The sequence below is a fragment of the Notothenia rossii genome (assembly GCF_949606895.1).
Source record: "Notothenia rossii genome assembly, chromosome: 3".
Classification (NCBI taxonomy): Eukaryota; Metazoa; Chordata; class Actinopteri; order Perciformes; family Nototheniidae; genus Notothenia; species Notothenia rossii.
This window is the reverse complement of record NC_136901.1, coordinates 79,668,929-79,687,576: the sequence shown is the minus strand read 5'-3', so window position 1 is coordinate 79,687,576 and position 18,648 is coordinate 79,668,929. Positions and strand designations below refer to the sequence as shown.

General features: G+C 42.7%; 1 protein-coding gene across 1 annotated transcript in view; it reads right to left on the bottom strand.

Annotated features, from left to right (window-relative positions):
• inppl1b (inositol polyphosphate phosphatase-like 1b) overlaps positions 1-18,648 on the bottom strand; it is a 34,822-nt gene that overhangs the window by 11,700 nt on the left and 4,474 nt on the right. The window contains exons 2-6 of the mRNA XM_079667990.1: positions 8,624-9,803; positions 7,234-7,297; positions 4,661-4,799; positions 3,815-3,935; positions 181-321 (exon numbers count right to left, since the gene is read on the bottom strand). Of these exons, the coding sequence (XP_079524116.1) occupies positions 181-321; positions 3,815-3,935; positions 4,661-4,799; positions 7,234-7,297; positions 8,624-8,760 (602 nt within the window). The 5' untranslated portion in view covers positions 8,761-9,803. The remainder of the gene's footprint in view (positions 1-180; positions 322-3,814; positions 3,936-4,660; positions 4,800-7,233; positions 7,298-8,623; positions 9,804-18,648) is intronic.

Here is an 18,648-nt window from a genome sequence, read left to right as displayed (position 1 = left end):
ATCAATACACACCTTTAGTTTGATGATTTATATCCATTTACAAACATCTATGTTTACACACTGGTACTGCAAATATTTAATAAAGACTCAAATCTATTATTTCATTATCGTTCTGTATCATCAATTGATACTATTTGTTTTAATGTTCAGTTTATAGTTTAAAGATAAAAACATGCAAACCTGTTTAAGCCTTGGCACGCAGTACCCAGAGTACGCTTGAGGTGGCACAGCGTCGTTGCACCTTTGTGCACATTCTCAATGTCAAGAGGCAGCTCACTGAAGAGGTAGTCATTGAGAAGACCGATCACCTCTCCCGCAGTACTGTAAACAGGGTTTTGAAAAGACTGTCATTTTTTAGATACTGTGCAAGCCACTTTCACTCTTTGGATATTATTGGCAAAAACCACACAGAGGATAACAATCAGCTCAGTTTATTAATAGGGAGTGTTTTGCATGTTGCTTTCTCTATGCTTGATTGCAAACAGGTGCGTATTTAAATAAGACTTATTTTGTGAACATAACAGATGGCTAACATTAATGTCGTCACCTTCTTAAACTAATGGCCTAAGTCATATTTGAAAGTTTTTCAAAAAACTGAACCAAATATAGAATATATGATATATATGAATTATTTCACACAAAAAGGTTATGACAATATATGACTATTGACATACAAATAACACTGTCTGTCAATTGTGTAAAATAAGAGGATTAGATGACTTAGGCCAATTTACGAACATGTTGTTGTGACTTAGCCAATTTGAAACCTGACTTAGGCCTTATTACTTCTGGAGTAAGTGACTAAGGCAAAACAGTGCACTTCTCTTTTCCGCATTACTGTGACAGACCATGGGGCTGGGTCAGCCACAAACAGCTTGAAATGCTAGAAGAGCATACAGAGAATCAGAGGGCAGTTTGGGTTGGTCATTTAATTCAATATAGCAAACTCAAAAGGTACAACTTAAATCACTCTTAGCTAAATAAAACAAAAGGCAAGTAAATCAAACGCTGAGGAGGCATGTGCCTCTCCTCACTACTCCCTCCAGCTCTTCTTTGCTGTGTTTTGAATTGCAGCTAACCCTTTTCCATTTAAAGGTCCCATGTCATGGCCATTTCTACTGATCATTATTCCATTGTTGAGGTCTACTAGAATAGATTTACATGTTCAATGTTCCAAAATCACATTGGTTTCTCATACAGCATCTCTGTATAGAATGTGTATTCACTCTCTGTCCTACACGCCTTGTTGGAGCTCCTGCCCCCCCCCCCCTCCCTATGAGCCCACTGTGCTCTGATGTGTGATTATGTGTTACAATGGCGTTTGTTAGCAACCAGAAATGAGAAACAGATGAGAACGCTGCGTGGGGTCTGGGTGCCGTGTTGGCGAGACGTTGCGGGGCTCGCTGCTCCGCCCTTTGAGACTCGAGGAGCCGACAGTGTGAGCTGGATTACTGGTGTCGTTTCCTGGTTGCTGCGTGGGGTCTGCGAGACAGCGAGACACAGCGAAACTCAGCCCGAACTCAGCCTGAGCACACACACGTGAGTGTGTGACGAACTGTGAGTGGAGATCCACACAGCTGCGGCTGAGTGTGTTGGCGAAACTCCGCGGAGTATCGCAGCTGAGAAAAGATAAGGCTTGTGTGTGTGTGTGTGTGTGTGTGTGTGTGTGTGTGTGTGTGTGTGTGTGTGTGTGTGTGTGTGTGTGTGTGTGTGTGTGTGTGTGTGTGTGTGTGTGTGTGTGTGTGTGTGTGTGTGTGTGTGTGTGTGTGTGTATAGCTCCACGGATTGGTCCATTTGGACCTGGGTAAGATTACATCTCCTCGATTGGCAGAGCGTCAACTTCAGCAGTTGCAGCTGCCTGTTGATATTCCTGATGTAGTTGGGAGATGGTTGTGCCTGGGTGAAGGAAATTCTTGTCTTTGTAGGTCGCTGTGCTTCTGCAGTAGTGCGAATCAACAGTGGGCAGATCCTTCAACCAGTCCTTAAGGAAATCTGTGACAGCAGTTTCCAGCTTTGCATTTTTGCCACTCTTAGGTGGAGATGTAGTTGGCGGGTCTGCCACTTGTTTGTCATGGTCGATGGTGTCTTTGTTCAGCCAGGGTAATGGTTCTTTCAGGGATACCAAGTGTAGAAGAAAAAAAGCTTTGCATACTTTAAGATTCGTTCCATCCTGAAGTTTCAGTCGGTCGGAAAATTATGAACTGCGCCTGGATCCCTCACCAACTTTCTTTCTTACATGGCAACCTTTGTGACCAAAGTGGTGACGTATGTTCTTCCCAGTTGTCCATTGACCAAACTTTCTGAAATATTCACTGCCTCTGCTCTTCTGTAATGGATTGACAGTCTCGAGTCGTGACTCACTGACAGAACTTCGAATTGCAGGGAAGGCCCATAGCCTTTGCAGCTATTTCTTTGCCACCTTTGGCCTTCTATGCCATTCCTTTGAGACGTTTCTTCCTGGATTCATTTTGCTTCCATGTTTCTGGGCTGAGGTATTTATGTTGTTTCCTTTTGAACGTATTGTTTTTATACACATCCTCTAGATGAGGACCATAATGTTCTGAAGTTGCTGCCAGACTGTCTTCATTTTCAGGGACAGAGGACTCATCAGAGGATGGATTGTAGTTTGGGTCAATGATAACATCATCATCATCATCATCATCATCATCATCATCTGTGTCTTCTTCATGGTGTGGACGGGTCTGCTTGGCATCTTCAGCAACACTCTCTTCTTCAATGACAGTGTTTAAGTTATTGTCTGCTCCATCTGACACAGGGTCTTGGCCTGGTACATGCTGCTCCACCTCTTTAACGACGGTCTCATTTTCATTGGATGATTCCTGATCGGTGTCTGAAAAGTCAAGTGCATCTCCTACCAAAAAGGAGTAGGCGTACGGTCACAGCTGTGTGATCATTATGAAAAACATTTTTGTAATTGCACTGTGGTATTAATACATTAAAGCTATTTTGATGAATATCATTTGGCCAAATTCAATTAAAAAACATTTAATCTGTCCTAATAAGATGGAAATGTAATGTGGAAAAAGGAGACAATAATACCATATTAACAATTGAAATGTACTTTTCCTAATTCATAATTATGCAGTAATTGTAACCGTTACTTCTGAAAGGTTAGATTAGTTTTTAGATGAGTCTTTACTGTCCCAGAGGGAAATGTGTGCATGCTTCATGGATCTACAGTAGCTACATTAGCTGCAGTAACTATAGTACCTACAGTATAGCTTCGGTAGCTACAGTAACCATACATTGTGAAAGTAAAAGACTAAATAACTACACAACATTTATAGCCTAGCCTATAGTATAATATAGTATAACATCACTTACCAACAGGGGATAAGCCCTGAACCATGAAAATAACTTAATTTATCTGTTAGTTTTTCTTTTTCTTGAAGCAGCCATTTTGTAAAGCGTGTCAAATGGCCTAAGTCACAAGACAATGTGACTTAAGCCATTATCTTTTTTAAATATATGGCCTAAGTCACACTCTTGACATAGGCCATTATACTATCAGGGTAGGAACAGCACTATCCTTTCAATAAGGATCTAGGCAATTGTACCAGAGGTGGCCAGCATCAAGGAGAGATGATTTAGGCAAAAAAAACATTTTCTCCAAAATATGACTAAGGCCATTAGTTAAAGAAGGTGACGATGTGGCACTAAATGAAGAGTCACATATTTATCAATCCGACACTGTCGCATAATTAGCAGCTCTCTATTAGCAAGACAAGCAGCAAAGATGAGCGCTATGCAGGATTATCTTCTGGCAAACTGCATGTATGGTTCTGTGTTGTACCTGGATGTGTTCACCTCCTGCAGCTTATCCAGGAACAGGGTATGAGGGGCTGGTTTTGCTGGTGGTCCAGTGGAAGGTGCGGTGTGGACAGGGCTAGGAACTGAAGCCGGCTTCTCATCATCTGTGCATGCATGAAACATAAAATCAAACTAAATCAATACCAATACATATTGCAGAACCTGAAAGTAGCACAGATGTTAATATGTATGTATTTTGTTATTGCATATGCACAAATACACAATTCAGTGAGTCTGTACATGCTATACAGCAGGGGTTTCATCACGGGCCACATTAGCATGATGGTCTCACTCAAAGGGCCGGTTGTAACTTTAAGACTATATAAATATACATATATATAAATACATAATATCTATAAAATAATGTATTATATTACATAACTGCAAATAATTGCAAGTCTCTTCAGTGCGCATGTCACAAAATGAGATGCATCAGAATCAGAATATTACCAGGTAGGTTTACACATACGAGGAATTTTACTTGTGTCGTTGTGCATACATAAAAGTAAAACAAGAATTAAAAACACAGGTAGAGAACTACAAAAATAGTAAAAATAATAGAAAATATTGTAAAAATATAACAGTATTTACATTGCAATGGAATGGAATCAAAAGTAATAAAAGATGGGATAAAAATTGGCAGTAATACAAAAAAAATTATTGTGGGACATGTAGTTTATCGGCAACATGCTTCTGTTCAGCGGCATGTAACTGTATAATAAACTTATTATATTCTTTGCAGGCCACATAAAATGGGGCGGGCCTTGAGTTTGACACCCCTGCTCTACAGTGTTGGGTGATGAGCTCTGACGGCAGCTAGAGGGCCCACCTGAGCTCTCATCCCCAGTGTCTGAATCCCGGGGAACAGCGTAGAGCAGAGGAGTGACCAGGCCCTTGTGCGGATGCTGGTACCCCAACACGAGATCCTCCACTGTCCGGAAACAGTTCACCTGCACCCCCTGTGTCGTCTGTGAGACACACACACATAGACACATTGCATACATGTACAGTATAAATCACATGAGCGTCTGTGCTGCTTACAGTCTGTCAATTCTTTCAGAAAAAACTGGAAGGACCACAGAAACCGTACACAAATGCACTGTAGATGATAGAGTCATAATCTACACACGCACGAAACGCACTGATGTTGTATGTAGAAACATTTTTGGATATAAATGTAGGGGTATACATACATTTTTTGCGTTTGATAATCTTGCTTTGTGTGTGTCTAAGCGAAGAAATACACGTGAGCATGGTCTGCAGTTTCAAGGCCTCGCTAAAAATGTTTGCAATTTCAATTCCTTATTTGTTCTCAAAAATGTTTATAAAACAGAGCTGATCAAATTATTTCATATGAGGCTTTTTGAAACGACACTAAGAAGGCCTACTATGCTGTCATAGTATGTCTAAATATTATATTATCTAACTATCTATCTATCTATGTAACTTTCTATCTTAAATTAACACAAATGCAAACTTGTATACTTTATGTGGTTATTATAGCGGATGCCAGCCCTCTCTCGGAAATCTTGCTTGATGGAACAAAACAGAAGCATTCATTTGCATGATAGAAAAAGGCATATGCAGATGATTTACTGTGTTAAAAGAGTCCCAGGGGAGGTTCGAATGCTCTGCCCTGCACCAAACAGGATAAGTGACATCACAGGTTTACTTCCTGGCTGCAGCAGATGTTGGCTGTCATTTTTTATTGTAGCTCAAGATTCACAGTTAATCTAAAAAGCCATCAAAATAAAGATGGCAAGGAAGTTTCATTATGCATATGTTCACATTTAAGCCACAATCACCTTTCAAACGTTCCAACAAAAACCTGAACACTTCAGTGGCACTCAAAGCAGAACAGGCAAAAATGAAGATTAAATAAACACACATGCTGTGCACAGGTGCTGCATGCATATATTAACAATGCTACTGGTCACATGCAAGAACATCAACATGGTTCACATTAGACCACACCGACAAGGCTCTTTTCCTGTGCCCTCGTTTTAGACGTTTTTGTTTTCATTTTGCGGTGAACGAAACAGTTTTTTTAGCTCAAGCTAACCGTCTGTTTTGCCAGGACCTCTTCAAATAGTATTTTTTGTACCACAAGGATCTCTTGAAAAGCAATTAAAAAGAAATGACAAGGAAAGAGAGACAGTGAGAGACAAAATGGGCCCTAAAATATCTCCATAGCCATCTTGGAAAAGCAAAAAGGCAAGCATGCGACTTGTGAGTTAGTGGACCAAATCCAGGGAGGGAAAATACGTTCTGAAGGTTAATTTTGATGGCAGTGGAAACACAACTGATATAGCAACAAAGTGTAAGGCCTTCTTTTGAAAGCAAAGGATTTTCCAAGTCAGAGGCTTAAATACGACTGCCAGACAATCATTATTAAACTTGTTATTGGGCTTTAGAATGCAGACATTGTTTCTTTTTCTTTTGAAGCCGCAGATAATTTGTGGTTTTAGGCCCCGATATTGTTTATTTCTCTCCCTCTCTTACTTTCTCTCACCAACTGCGAGTGTGTGTGTGTATATTTGTATGTGTGTGTGTGTGTACTTGTGGGGACCTAAATCTGTTTGCACAGTCACGTGTGGGGACTCGCCTCCCTTATGGGGACAAAATGGAGGTCCCCATAAGGGGAATCATTAATTTGAGGGTGAAGACTTGGTTAGGTTTAGGGTTAGGTTTAGGGTAAGATTAAGGGTAAGGGTTAGGCATGTGTTGGTTATGGTTAAGGTTAGGATAAGTCTCCAGGAAATGCATGTGTGTGTGTGTGTGTGTGTGTGTGTGTGTGTGTGTGTGTGTGTGTGTGTGTGTGTGTGTGTGTGTGTGTGTGTGTGTGTGTGTGTGTGTGTGTGTGTGTGTGTGTGTGTGTGTGTGTGTGTTCATTTTCAAATAGTTAGATCATTTGCTGACTAAATGGCCCCCTGCTCAGAGTTTAAAAACCATAGTCATACCATCACTGTCTTAACGATGCCACATCCAACAGACTCATTATTTCTAATACAAACACCCCCATACATAACAAATAAGCACACCCAGTGGTCAATGACCTAGTGTGTGGGTTGCTGAGTAGGAATCTCTGAGACATTAAAACAATTTCTCCTCTGTGCTGCTCAGCTTAATGCTGCAAGCATGCAACCACATGGCACTGGCAGAGATGCCTTTCAAACAACAAGGCTACAGCATTCGCAACAGAGCCTGTACAGAGAGGAAACACAAACATTCCTGTTCTCCCTGAAACAGGCAATAACAAGCCATTGTTTGATCCCTCTAACTCCATCTGACTGGCTGTGTTTCTCTCTCTGTGTACAGTTTGTGCCAAGACATCGAATGTCTCTTTCCTCGGGTTGTCTTGTCAGGCAGGGCACGAGGATCTGTGAAGAGATAAAAACTCACCTGAACTGCTAGAAGGCCGTCTGCATCAGGAAGAATACGATAGGTGTGAACATGACGTTGAAACCTTCGGAAAACAAAAATAGCTCCTATTAATGCCATGGCAAATTACTACATACGCTTCTGAGCAAACATTCAAAGGGAAAATGTACTTAAATGTATTGTTTAACTACGGACCAGATGTCTAACTGTAGTTAAAGACATTGTAACTTTCTTAACAAGGCGCCAGTTGTTTTACAGATCACTAATGACGTGTTTTGTGTGAGAGACTTAGATCATCATCTCCATCAGTCACGTCAGAGGCAGTTATTTCAGGCAGCACGTAACAATGAGGCCATCTTTTACTAAGTCAGCTACTGTATATGAGCTGAACAAAAGAGAACCATGACATCTTGATGAGCTCATCAAATATGTGGAGAAATGTAAGAAACTAAAAGAGGGGAATGACATATCAAGAAAAGAACGAAGGGAAAGAGGGTGCACTGCGAGCGGCCCGGCTCAGCTTTCAGGAATGTATCTGGCTCAGGCTGATGAGCAGACAGCGTAGTGCGGTCGCCGGGGCTCCCGCCCTCTTCAGAGGCCCCAGGGAAGAAATAGGGGTAAGAGGGGAAACAGGGAGTCCTGGGCCAGGGTTTGACAGGACAGTTAGTCTGGAGAGGGTCTATGTGTGAGGTTGGCCCAGCCTGTGCGCAACATTCGAGGCCATTCTTTGCTGGCAGATGACGGTGAAAGTGATGGATATGACAGTGTGAGTGAAGCTGCTGAATCCATTTACAGATGAAGACATTCTGTAGAAATGTTACGTTTATGACTAGTTTCCAATCTTATACGACAACATCTAAAGGTTTTACAAAATAATGTGATTGGGCATAGTGTTACACAAAAGAAGAGCTTTCTTTTTCTTCTCTCATGGGGCAGCATTTACTACTTCAAGACATCCTGCATGAATCATTCATTAAGTATTTTCAAGTGGGTGGAGCACATCAAATTCTACGTATAAAGTAACATTCAGTAACTTCTAAAAAAAAAAGGATTTCTAATGAGTGCAGAGAGTAAAACTCCCTTTTCGTGTAAATGTACAAGCTTGCAGGTGCTCAAACAGAACATACCATCTAAGATAATAATAGCTTAGTACCTTGGATTTACAGTTCATTGTGATTGGTAAGATATGTCGGTTGTTCTTTAAGTAGTAAATGTGTGTGTGTGTGTGTGTGTGTGTGTGTGTGTGTGTGTGTGTGTGTGTGTGTGTGTGTGTGTGTGTGTGTGTGTGTGTGTGTGTGTGTGTGTGTGTGTGTGTGTGTGTGTGTGTGTGTGTGTGTGTGTGTGTGTGTGTGTGTGTGTGTGTGTGTGTGTGTGTGTGTGTGTGTGTGTGTGTGTGTGTGTTTGTACTCACAGCAGGCACAGCGCATAGGCTCCTGGCACAGACTCACTGTCTCTCACTAGGTAGCTGCCATCCCTCCCTGCCCGTGCCAGCAAATCCTCAGCATGCACACGGCTGATGTCACGATGATACCATGCCGCCGTAGCCATGGCAATCAATGACGGGAGATATGTTCATAAAAATAATCCACATGAGGTGATGAACTTGACGTAACACAAATGTAGCCTTAAAGATTTACTGTCTGACTTGCTTGGATGGCCTAACACTGTCATTCAAGTTGTCAGCGCCAGAGTGTGTTGAGTGGTCGACCTTAGGGTTTACAACTTTCCCATGATCCTTTTCTTGCTGGTCAAAGTGTCAAGTAGACAAGCCATCACTTTGTATTTACCAACTACCACTTCCTGGTCCTGGTTGGTTCCTTCTGGGTCACACATCCTGTTGAGTGGAGGAATAAAGAAGAAACATCCGGCTGATTGTGAGGTTAGTCCACTCCAACAATAGACTGCTCCTTGACAGAAGCTCCAGTCCAGTTTTCCGATAATATCCGTGAGTAGAGAGATCCTGTTTCAGTTTTTGCTTGCGAGTAGCTGCGCCCAGGTGGGTGTGTTGCTCCAACAAACACAGACCATCACAGCAGCGCGAGGGCGAGAGGTAGAGGAAAAATAGTGAGAGGTGCTGCTGCACAGTCTGAATGAGGCAGCCACCCCTGAGGCAATGACGGAGCCTGTAGCTTAACCACAAACACGAGCCCTCCTCTTGTCCCAAAACAAAAACCCCACATGCAAACAACGGGAAAAGAAGAACCAAGAATGGCAAAACAAACAAATCAAGCCGCAAACACGGGGCCCACACACTCACACACGAACACACAGCAGAGACAGAAACATACCAGATGGAACTCAGTCAGCACTAAAACCAGACAGGCATGCAACAAAAACCAGACTAATTCAAATGATTTCCCAGCTCTGTTGCCATATAAGGGAAAAGGAACAACCTCCAAAAAGTTCAGCTGATGGCTGCAGTTGTCTTTGCTTCTTCCAGGCCCAGATTCCATTTAGAGTGTGTCTCTGAAGTTGGATGGGGGCTGCTCCGGGGGTCTCACTTTCATGCTGTATGTTTGTGTGCTGGCTCGTGTGTCTTGTCAGTAGAGTCCCGTTCGCACTGGTGTGGTCTCCAGCGGTTCTTCAGAGTGCTGTCAGAGCAGAGGGAGGGAGCAGAGAGGCAGAGGACAACCCTGTTAGAGCGCAGGGCAGACAGAGGAAGTGACTCGACATTCCAGATGGCGGACATAGCCAGGAGAATTCTTGCGAGGGGCTCAACTTCACCACCAGTGTGTGAAACAGCAGACTGCTTCCTTTCTTCTTCCTCTGTCCTCTCTTTATATCTCCCTCACTCAGCCCCTTTACTCAAATTCAAAATAGAAAACAGGGCATACTGCAGGTGAGCTGCCTGGCTAATCCCTCATTGTTTTCATCATCTTTATCTTCAGACGTTTCATCCTTAGGCATGCATATTTACTTCCATTTAACCTTCTTTCTCCCGTCCCAACCCTTTTCTTTTCGTCACCCTAACCCTAAACTGCTCTTCCTCTCTTGCTCACTCCTTCCCTCTCAGCAAAAAAACAGCCTCGATAGCATATGGTTATGATCATCCTTCACTTTCTTATTTTTGCCCTCCTAGTACATCGCCCATGATTCAGCCCTCCTACTTCCCTCCTTCTCCATTAGCTGGAGCGAATAACTCTGTGGGAAGTTGTTTGATCCCATATTTACTGTTCTGCCTCTCACTACTCAGCAGAAATGTGCCGACCACCAACCGCAGGCCCCATAAAACAAATAGACATAAGTCCATCCCAATCTGATGACATATCAAGTTAACCCTTTATCCATAATCAGTTCTTCTTAATATTACTATGAGCTCTCTATAGCTTATACTTTAAAGACATATCATATGACAGGATGTCCAGCAGCGCTTTAAATTATTTAAATTAGCACTACACACAAAGTACAGCTGAGGCTAGGAATATCATTTGTTTTGTTGGTATTTGGTTATAAATCCTACTTGGAATATCAAGCTCGTTAGGATTCATCCTTTGAGGACAATGGGTGTCTGTCAAGGGGAAACCTCCATTCATTAAACCTGAAATATTTCTAATGACCAGCAGGGGGCGGCTCTGCTGGTTCCAACAATAAGTCTAAATTCATAGAAGTCTATGAGAGAATGACCCCTACTTTTGCCTTGATTTATTACCAGTCACAACAGCAAGGATAATTTTGTATTTAGCTTCTAAGTCTGTGTTTGTTTCATTATCACATGTCATGCAAGTTAAGTTAAAAAACTTGGCGTGGTCTGAAGAAGGGGGGCTGAGAGGCCATTGACCCTCCCATTTGACACCCATGGCTAATATGCAAGGCAAGTTTATCATGCCATCAAATAAATGTTAAAAGTGCGTAATTTAGATCAAAATCAAGGAGTAAACAATTTACCAATGAGTTTATGGTCTCAACTGTTAGTTTCAAATCTTCTTCAATACATATATTTGTTAATTTAATAAATGTAGTAATATAAATCAGTCAATAGGTGTTAAGTATGCTTTAGGGTGTGTTTACCTTGTGATTGACCATGTGTTACCACAGTGCTGTGGTACCCCAACTTGAGTAAATTGCTATCAGAGCTAGCTTAGCTTAAGAAGAAGAATTGGTACCACTTTACAATAAGACTACCCTTATAAAGGATTCATAAAGGGTTTACAATGAGGTTATTAATTAGGTTGTAAACACTTTATTAATCATTAAGAACCATTTAAAAACCAGTTCTAACATAGTTTTCATACATCAACACAGGCTCACTATTTGGCAAGATGACTAAGCCTTATATTGGCTACCTAGCTTACTTCGTGCATCCTTGGTATCTGTTGTTCACTGAGTTGATTCCCCCCCTTCCATCTTGATGTTTCTTGGCATCTCTTTATTACCATTTATTTACGAGTTACTAACATTTATAACTGCCAAAAGGGAGCCTTATTGTAAAGTGTAAAACACATTCCCATTTATTTATGAGTTACTACCATTTATAATAAGGCTTAGCAGTACAGATAAATGTGGGCTCACTATTTGGCAAGCAACCGGTCACAGTTGCCCTGTTTATCTTATGTCTTATAAAAGCTTATTAAGGATTTATAAAGTTTTCACAACCTAATTAATAAATGAATTACAAACTATTTGTAAACCCTTTATAAGGGTAGTCTTGTTATAAAGTGGTACCGAATAATTTCCCAAATTGGGATCAATAAAGTATATCTATCTATCTATTTAGCTGCTAACGGTACTTTGCCGTCTCGGGCCTCACTCCTCTCCAGCTCCACCCTTTTTTTCTTAATATGGTAAATTCTGGTTCCAAAAAACGAAGGAGTAAAAGGCCAAAACACAAATCTTGAAGCCACAATCCGATGGCTGAGGCCAAAGTGGCTAAAATTAAATGATCAGTCATTCGGTTTGAGCAGTTAAAAAAAATGCATTGTCCAAGAACCAAAGTGGTTCGGGGCCATTCCCCTTCTTTACAGAAAGATGACTTCTCTCATCTCAAATCAGTTCTACCAAAGGCCAAATGTATGCAAGCAGTGGATTAGACACTGAGACACAGCCGGGATAGCAACATGTACTCCATATCTCATGCCGCTCACTTTCATGCCAGCTGTGAGATCAGATTTAGAATTTAATTACATTGTTTTATTTAACTTGATTCAGACCCCCTATCTACAGAGATACTTGAAGAGCAAAGATAAATATGATTACTTTATATTATATAATCAAGAGCTGGGTTCCTGCCTGGCCTTGATTATACAACATGCAGGCAGAAACACAGTGTATCTTAAAGAGTGTTAGGACAATAACTATTTAAGTAAGGCATTTTCAATGGAAACATTCAGTATTATCAACCAGAGAATAAAATAAAATAAAATACATGTCTTTAAAAAAACAGTCTCAAACAGGAAGTGTTGATTTTAATTTTGGAAATATTACAAACAAAAAAAGTAAAGTCCACCAAATGCCTTGCAACGAATTAGCTATAGAATAGTGTTTTGAAAAGTGCAACACAATACTACGTTAAGTAACATCACGATAGTGAGGAGGATCAAGGGCTCTTTGTGAGCACATAACACGTAACTTTCTAATCGATGGCCGCAACCCTTCAAGGTTACAGCATCAGGCATGTTGAGTTGCAGCTGCTAAAAATACAGTTGGCTTCTGGCTTAATAGACAGAAAGCTAACAGGTAAGCTCTCTATAGTGAGATCATGCTGAGAGTATGTCAAAGTGTTTAAATCATTAAAATAATTTATGTTCACTGTAGTACTTTAAATCAACAAACCTTTGTTTAATTTTACAGTGCCAGCACTTTCTTGTCTCAGTATCTAGAGAGTCTGTCCCTCTAAGTAACAAACAGCATTAATGAATCAAATTAGCCACACACTTAAGACTGTGATGGTAAGAAGTGGTAATACCATGATGCTGTAACACACTGTGACAAGTTAGCAGGCACCCTAAAGGACAATGTTGACTGTCTACATAAAGAGCTGGCTAAAAACGGCACCAGATTAAGTGTAAGGGGCTTATGTAGCTGTATGTAACCTCACAAAGATAAAACTGGAAGAATGAAACCCCAGGTGAGAGAGAAAATAAGATTAGGATTGGTTTTTTTAGTGCCTTCATCCTGGAACGCAGACTCTTAAAAATAATAATACAGACCAGTGTATAGCTTGACCATTATTACTTGACTTGGTGATCTGAGATGTTGGTGATTAGAGTAAGTTAGATGTCTGACGTAATTTAAATCCAAAAGATACTGTGTACAAGGAAGGGCAATGTATTCATATCCTAACAGATCCCGTCTTTCAGTCATTTGCTTCCATTTGATCCCTTCAACTCTAAACTCATAATAATCTCGGTACTCTCTCAACAAATATGTTGTAATGGTACATTCCATTATCTTCCAGAGCAATATTTACATGGATTAATCTGCACCACTACAGCTGTTTAATGGCCTTATCTAAGGTTTTACTTCATTGTAAATGCTCTTACCTACTTTAATTTAATCTCTTTTTTTATGTATTTTATTTGTATACTTCACTGTATTTTTAACTATGATTTATGATATAGTGTTGTTTCATTGTAACCTGTTTTGTTTGTTTACATTACTTTACAGCTCAACATCATTTTAATTAAGGATATGCTCTCAATGTTCTTTCAGGGTAAAATAAATAAAACACTTCACACAGTACATAAATGTCTAATAATGACACCTTTAACCTGCCTTTCACCCAAGAGACCTGTGAATACATGTTATTAATACACCAAAAGTATTTATGAAGCATGCTGGATGGAGTGTCAGTTTTTAAATGTTCTAAGTAAATGCCCATGAGATGTAAAGCTTTGAGTCAGTGCTGTTTGGCTGCTTCCTCCCAGATGTGTTTTGTTTGCCCAGCGAAGCGCACAGAGTCTGTATCAAAATGACTGCGGATGCACACGGAAGAAAAGCTTATAGAAGCGTGCAGGTTAACTATTTTATATAACAAAGGAAGAACAGGGTATAGAGCAGCTTAAAAAGCTATTGCCCGTGAATTTAAGCAGAACCTGCATATTTAATATATAGAGGGGCATGATACATTCATCATTATCATTATAAACTCATACACAGATGAGAGATATTATTTATACACATGTTACAGAATGTATTTGATATTTAAAGATCTGAGGTGGGAGATAGAGTTTTGGGCGCTTAAAGGAAAATACTGAGCTCTGTTAGTTTTCTATTTTTAAGTTACATTAAAAGGTCCCCTATTATATTGTTTTTCATAAATATATTATAGGTCTCAGATATATACAAAACATGTCTCTGAAGTGCTCAAAATGCCAAACAGATCATGCATTGTAGCATCCCATAAACCCCTCTGTTTCAGCCCTGTTTCAAAAGTGCTGATTCTCTGTCTGTTATTTTAGATGAAAATAAGGAGCCACTCCCCACGCCCCTATTTGGTTTGGTTAAAAAAAACGCAATAGTGCTCTAGGAGAAGATTCAGGTGATAAGGTGGGCGGGGGTTACCTTGGTTGGTGATTGGCTAATGGTTACACAACCCAAAAAATCGTTATGACATCATAAAGTGGCCAAAATCTCATCAGCTCATTTTCAGACAGGTTTTTCATACAGTGACATCTGGTATATTACAGCCGTCTAAATCATGCTTTCCAAGCTGTGTGGATTTTATGGCACTGATGTGAATATTAAAGTCATACATATAAGAGTGACGCTGCTGGTTATATATGGAGCACTAGAGTAGAAAGCTTAGGAGAGCAGCTTTAATGCATTGAAGAGCATTACTTTGTATTTGTGAACTCCTGGCTGATGATCCGGCGTTGCAATCTTGTCTGGGTTGCTTTAAAGACACCTTAACCCTTGTCCCCTTATGACAGTTCAATTGAGTCCAATGGGAACATCCACCAATCTAATTCATTAAACTTGACCCGCCAATGTGTGACAATCGCTCCACAAAACCGGACAGGCAATGAATTCTAGCTGTGGAGGTGAGAAGATCCTCGACCAATCCCTCAGATTTACCTCTAAAGCCGGGTGCCAAGATGGAGTACTGTACTAAAGGTCACTGCCAGTGGCGTCGCCTGGCCTGGGCATTCGGGGCTTTTGCCCTGAATGTTTTTTCTGTAGCCCCGGACAATTCTCCCTCAATAATATGTTGCAACCCAGTCTCACAGCATTTCGTGTTATAGTCACGACATTTAATCTATTGATTCGTGTTCACCATCACGATTTTCCCCTTTTTTTCGTGTCACACAGAACGATTTTAAAAGCAATGTATTTCTATTGGTAGTATGTTTCGTGCCTGCAACACGTATTTTTGTCTGGTCGGGTCTTGGAAGACTGGAAGCTGTGTGGTTCATAAAAACATGTTCTTATCAAGCCACGATTATTGTTTTTATTTTAAATCGTATAATGTCGGACTTTTTTTGCCGTCTGTGAGGAAAATAAATGGGGCTCAGAGCCTCGGAATACTGAAATCTGTATTTGTTTAAACTTTGTTCCTTCTAATTGTGTATTATTTTCTAAATAACACAGTTATTTACTCAACAATAACACACAATTATCCTACAACAAACTTACTCAGGGTGTTAATGGAAGAGTTTGAAATCAGACAGAGGTGGAAGAAGTACTCAGATCTTGCGTAGGAATACAGTAAAAGTCCATCCATCCATCCATCTTCTCCCGCTTATCCGTGGTCGGGTCGCGGAGGTAGCAGTTCCAGCAGAGAGCCCCAAACTTTCTTTTCCCTGGCCACATCAACCAGCTCTGACTGGGGGATCCCAAGGCGCTCCCAGGCCAGAGAAGAGATATAATCCTCACCAACCAGTGACCAACCCTCACCTGAAATGGGTCCGACTTACTGCCGAGGACCCGGACACAGCTCTCGCTTTGGGAGTACAGAGATTGGATGGCCCTGAGTAGAGACCCCCTCACCCCATATTCCCGCAGCACCTCCCACAGTGACTCCCTTGGAACCCGGTCATATGCCTTCTCCAAGTCTACAAAACACATGTAGACTGGATAAGCATACTCCCAGGCACCCTCCAGGATCCTTGCGAGAGTAAAAAGCTGATCCGTCGTTCCACGACCAGGACGGAATCCGCATTGTTCCTCCTCAATCTGAGGTTCGACAATCGGCCTGACCCTCCTTTCGAGTACCTTAGAGTAAACTTTCCCGGGGAGGCTGAGTAGTGTGATGCCTCGGTAATTGGCACACACCCTCTGATCCCCCTTTTTGAAAAGGGGAACCACCACTCCGGTCTGCCACTCCTTCGGTACTGTTTCCGACTTCCACGCAACGTTGATGAGACGTGTCAACCATGACAGTCCCTCAACACCCAGAGCCTTCAGCATTTCTGGGCGGATCTCATCCACCCCCGGGGCTTTGCCACTGTGAAGTTGTTTGACGACCTCAGTGACCTCCCCCCGGGAGATTGGTGTCGATCCCCCTTCATACTCCAGCTCTGCCTCTAACATAGAGGGCGGAGTTGTCGGGTTCAGGAGTTCCTCAAAGTGCTCCTTCCAACGCCCTAACACTCCATCAGTTGAGGTCAACAACGTCCCATCCTTACTATACACAGCTTGGATGGTTCCCTGCTTCCCCCTCCTGAGGTGTCGGACAGTTTTCCAGAACAACTTTGGTGCCGCCCGAAAGTCTTTTTCCATGTCTTCTCCGAACTTCTCCCACACCCGCTGCTTTGCCTCGGCCACGGCTGAGGCTGCTGCCCTTCGGGCCTGTCGGTACCTTGCAACTGCCTCGGGAGTCCCCCGGGATAACAAATCCCTGAAGGCCTCCTTCTTCAGTCGGACGGCTTCCCTGACTACCGGTGTCCACCAGGAGGTTCGAGGGTTACCGCCCCTTGAGGCACCTAGGACCTTGAGACCACAGCTCCCCGCCGCGGCTTCGGCAATAGAGGCTTTGAACACCGACCACTCTGGTTCAATGTCCCCAACCTCCACAGGAATGCCCGAAAAGCTCCGCCGGAGGTGTGAGTTGAAGGCCTCCTGAACTTGGGCCTCCTCCAGACGTTCCCAGTTCACCCGAACTACACGTTTGGGCTTACCAGGTCTATCCAAAGGCTTCCCCCGCCACTCGACCCAACTCACCACCAGATGGTGATCAGTTGACAACTCCGCCCCTCTCTTTACCCGAGTGTCCAAAACATACGGCCTCAGGTCCGATGATACGATAACCAAATCGATCATGGACCTTCTGCCTAGGGTGCTCTGGTACCACGTACACTTATGAGCATCCTTATGTTCGAACATGGTGTTTGTTATGGCCAATCCATGACTAGCACAGAAGTCCAGTAACAAACCACCACTCCGGTTCAGATCAGGGGGGCCGTTCCTCCCAATCACTCCCCTCCAAGTGTCTCCATCATTGCCCACATGTGCGTTGAAGTCTCCCAGCAAGATTAAAGAGTCCCCTTCAGGAGCCCCATACAGGACTCTTTCCAGGGTCTCCAAGAAGGCCGTATACTCTGAACTGCTGTTGGGTGCATAAGCACACACAACAGTCAGAGTTTTCCCCCCCATAACCCGCAGGCGTAGGGAGGCAACCCTCTCGTCCACTGGGGTAGACTCCAACAACGAAGCACCCAACCGGGGACTTGTGAGTATCCCCACACCCGCCCGGCGCCTCACACCTTGAGCAACTCCGGAGAAGAATAGAGTCCAACCCCTATCCAGAAGTAAGGTTCCAGAGCCGACGCTGTGCGTAGAGGTGAGCCCAACCAGATCCAACTGGTAACGCTCCACCTCCCGCACAAGCTCCGACTCCTTCCCCCCCAGAGAGGTGACGTTCCACGTCCCCAAAGCCAGCTTCTGTCGCCCGGGTCTGGTCCGTCGAGACCCTCTGCCTTCACTGCCACCCTTCTGGCAGCGCACCCGACCCCATTGCTGTTTCCCGTAGGTGGTGGGCCCGCGGGACGGAGAAGCGGAGGTGTTGCCCACGTTGCCTTTTCGGGCTGTGCCCGGCCGGGCTCCGTGGCAAGCCCGGCCACCAGACGCTCGCCGACGAGTCCTCCTTCTGGGCCTGGCTCCAGAAGGGGACCCCGGGCTTCCTCCGGGCCGGGTATCCTCACTTCGTGTGTCGTCTTTCATGAGGTCTTTTGAACCAATCTTAGTCTGGCCCCTTGCCTGAGACCAATTTGCCATGGGAGACCCTACCAGGAACACAAGGTTCCAGACAACACAGCCCCCAGGTTCATCAGGGCACACAAACCTCTCTACCACGGTAAGGTGCTGCATTCAAAATGTTACTCAAGTAAAATTTGAAAAGTATTATCAAAATATAGTTCAAGTACCAAAAGTAAAAGATTGGTCCATTTCAGAATAATATACAAACATATCATATATATATACAGTATATATATATATGATATGTTTTATAATGATTGAGCATTAAAGTGTTATCAAAGCTGGTAAAGGTGCAGCTAGTTT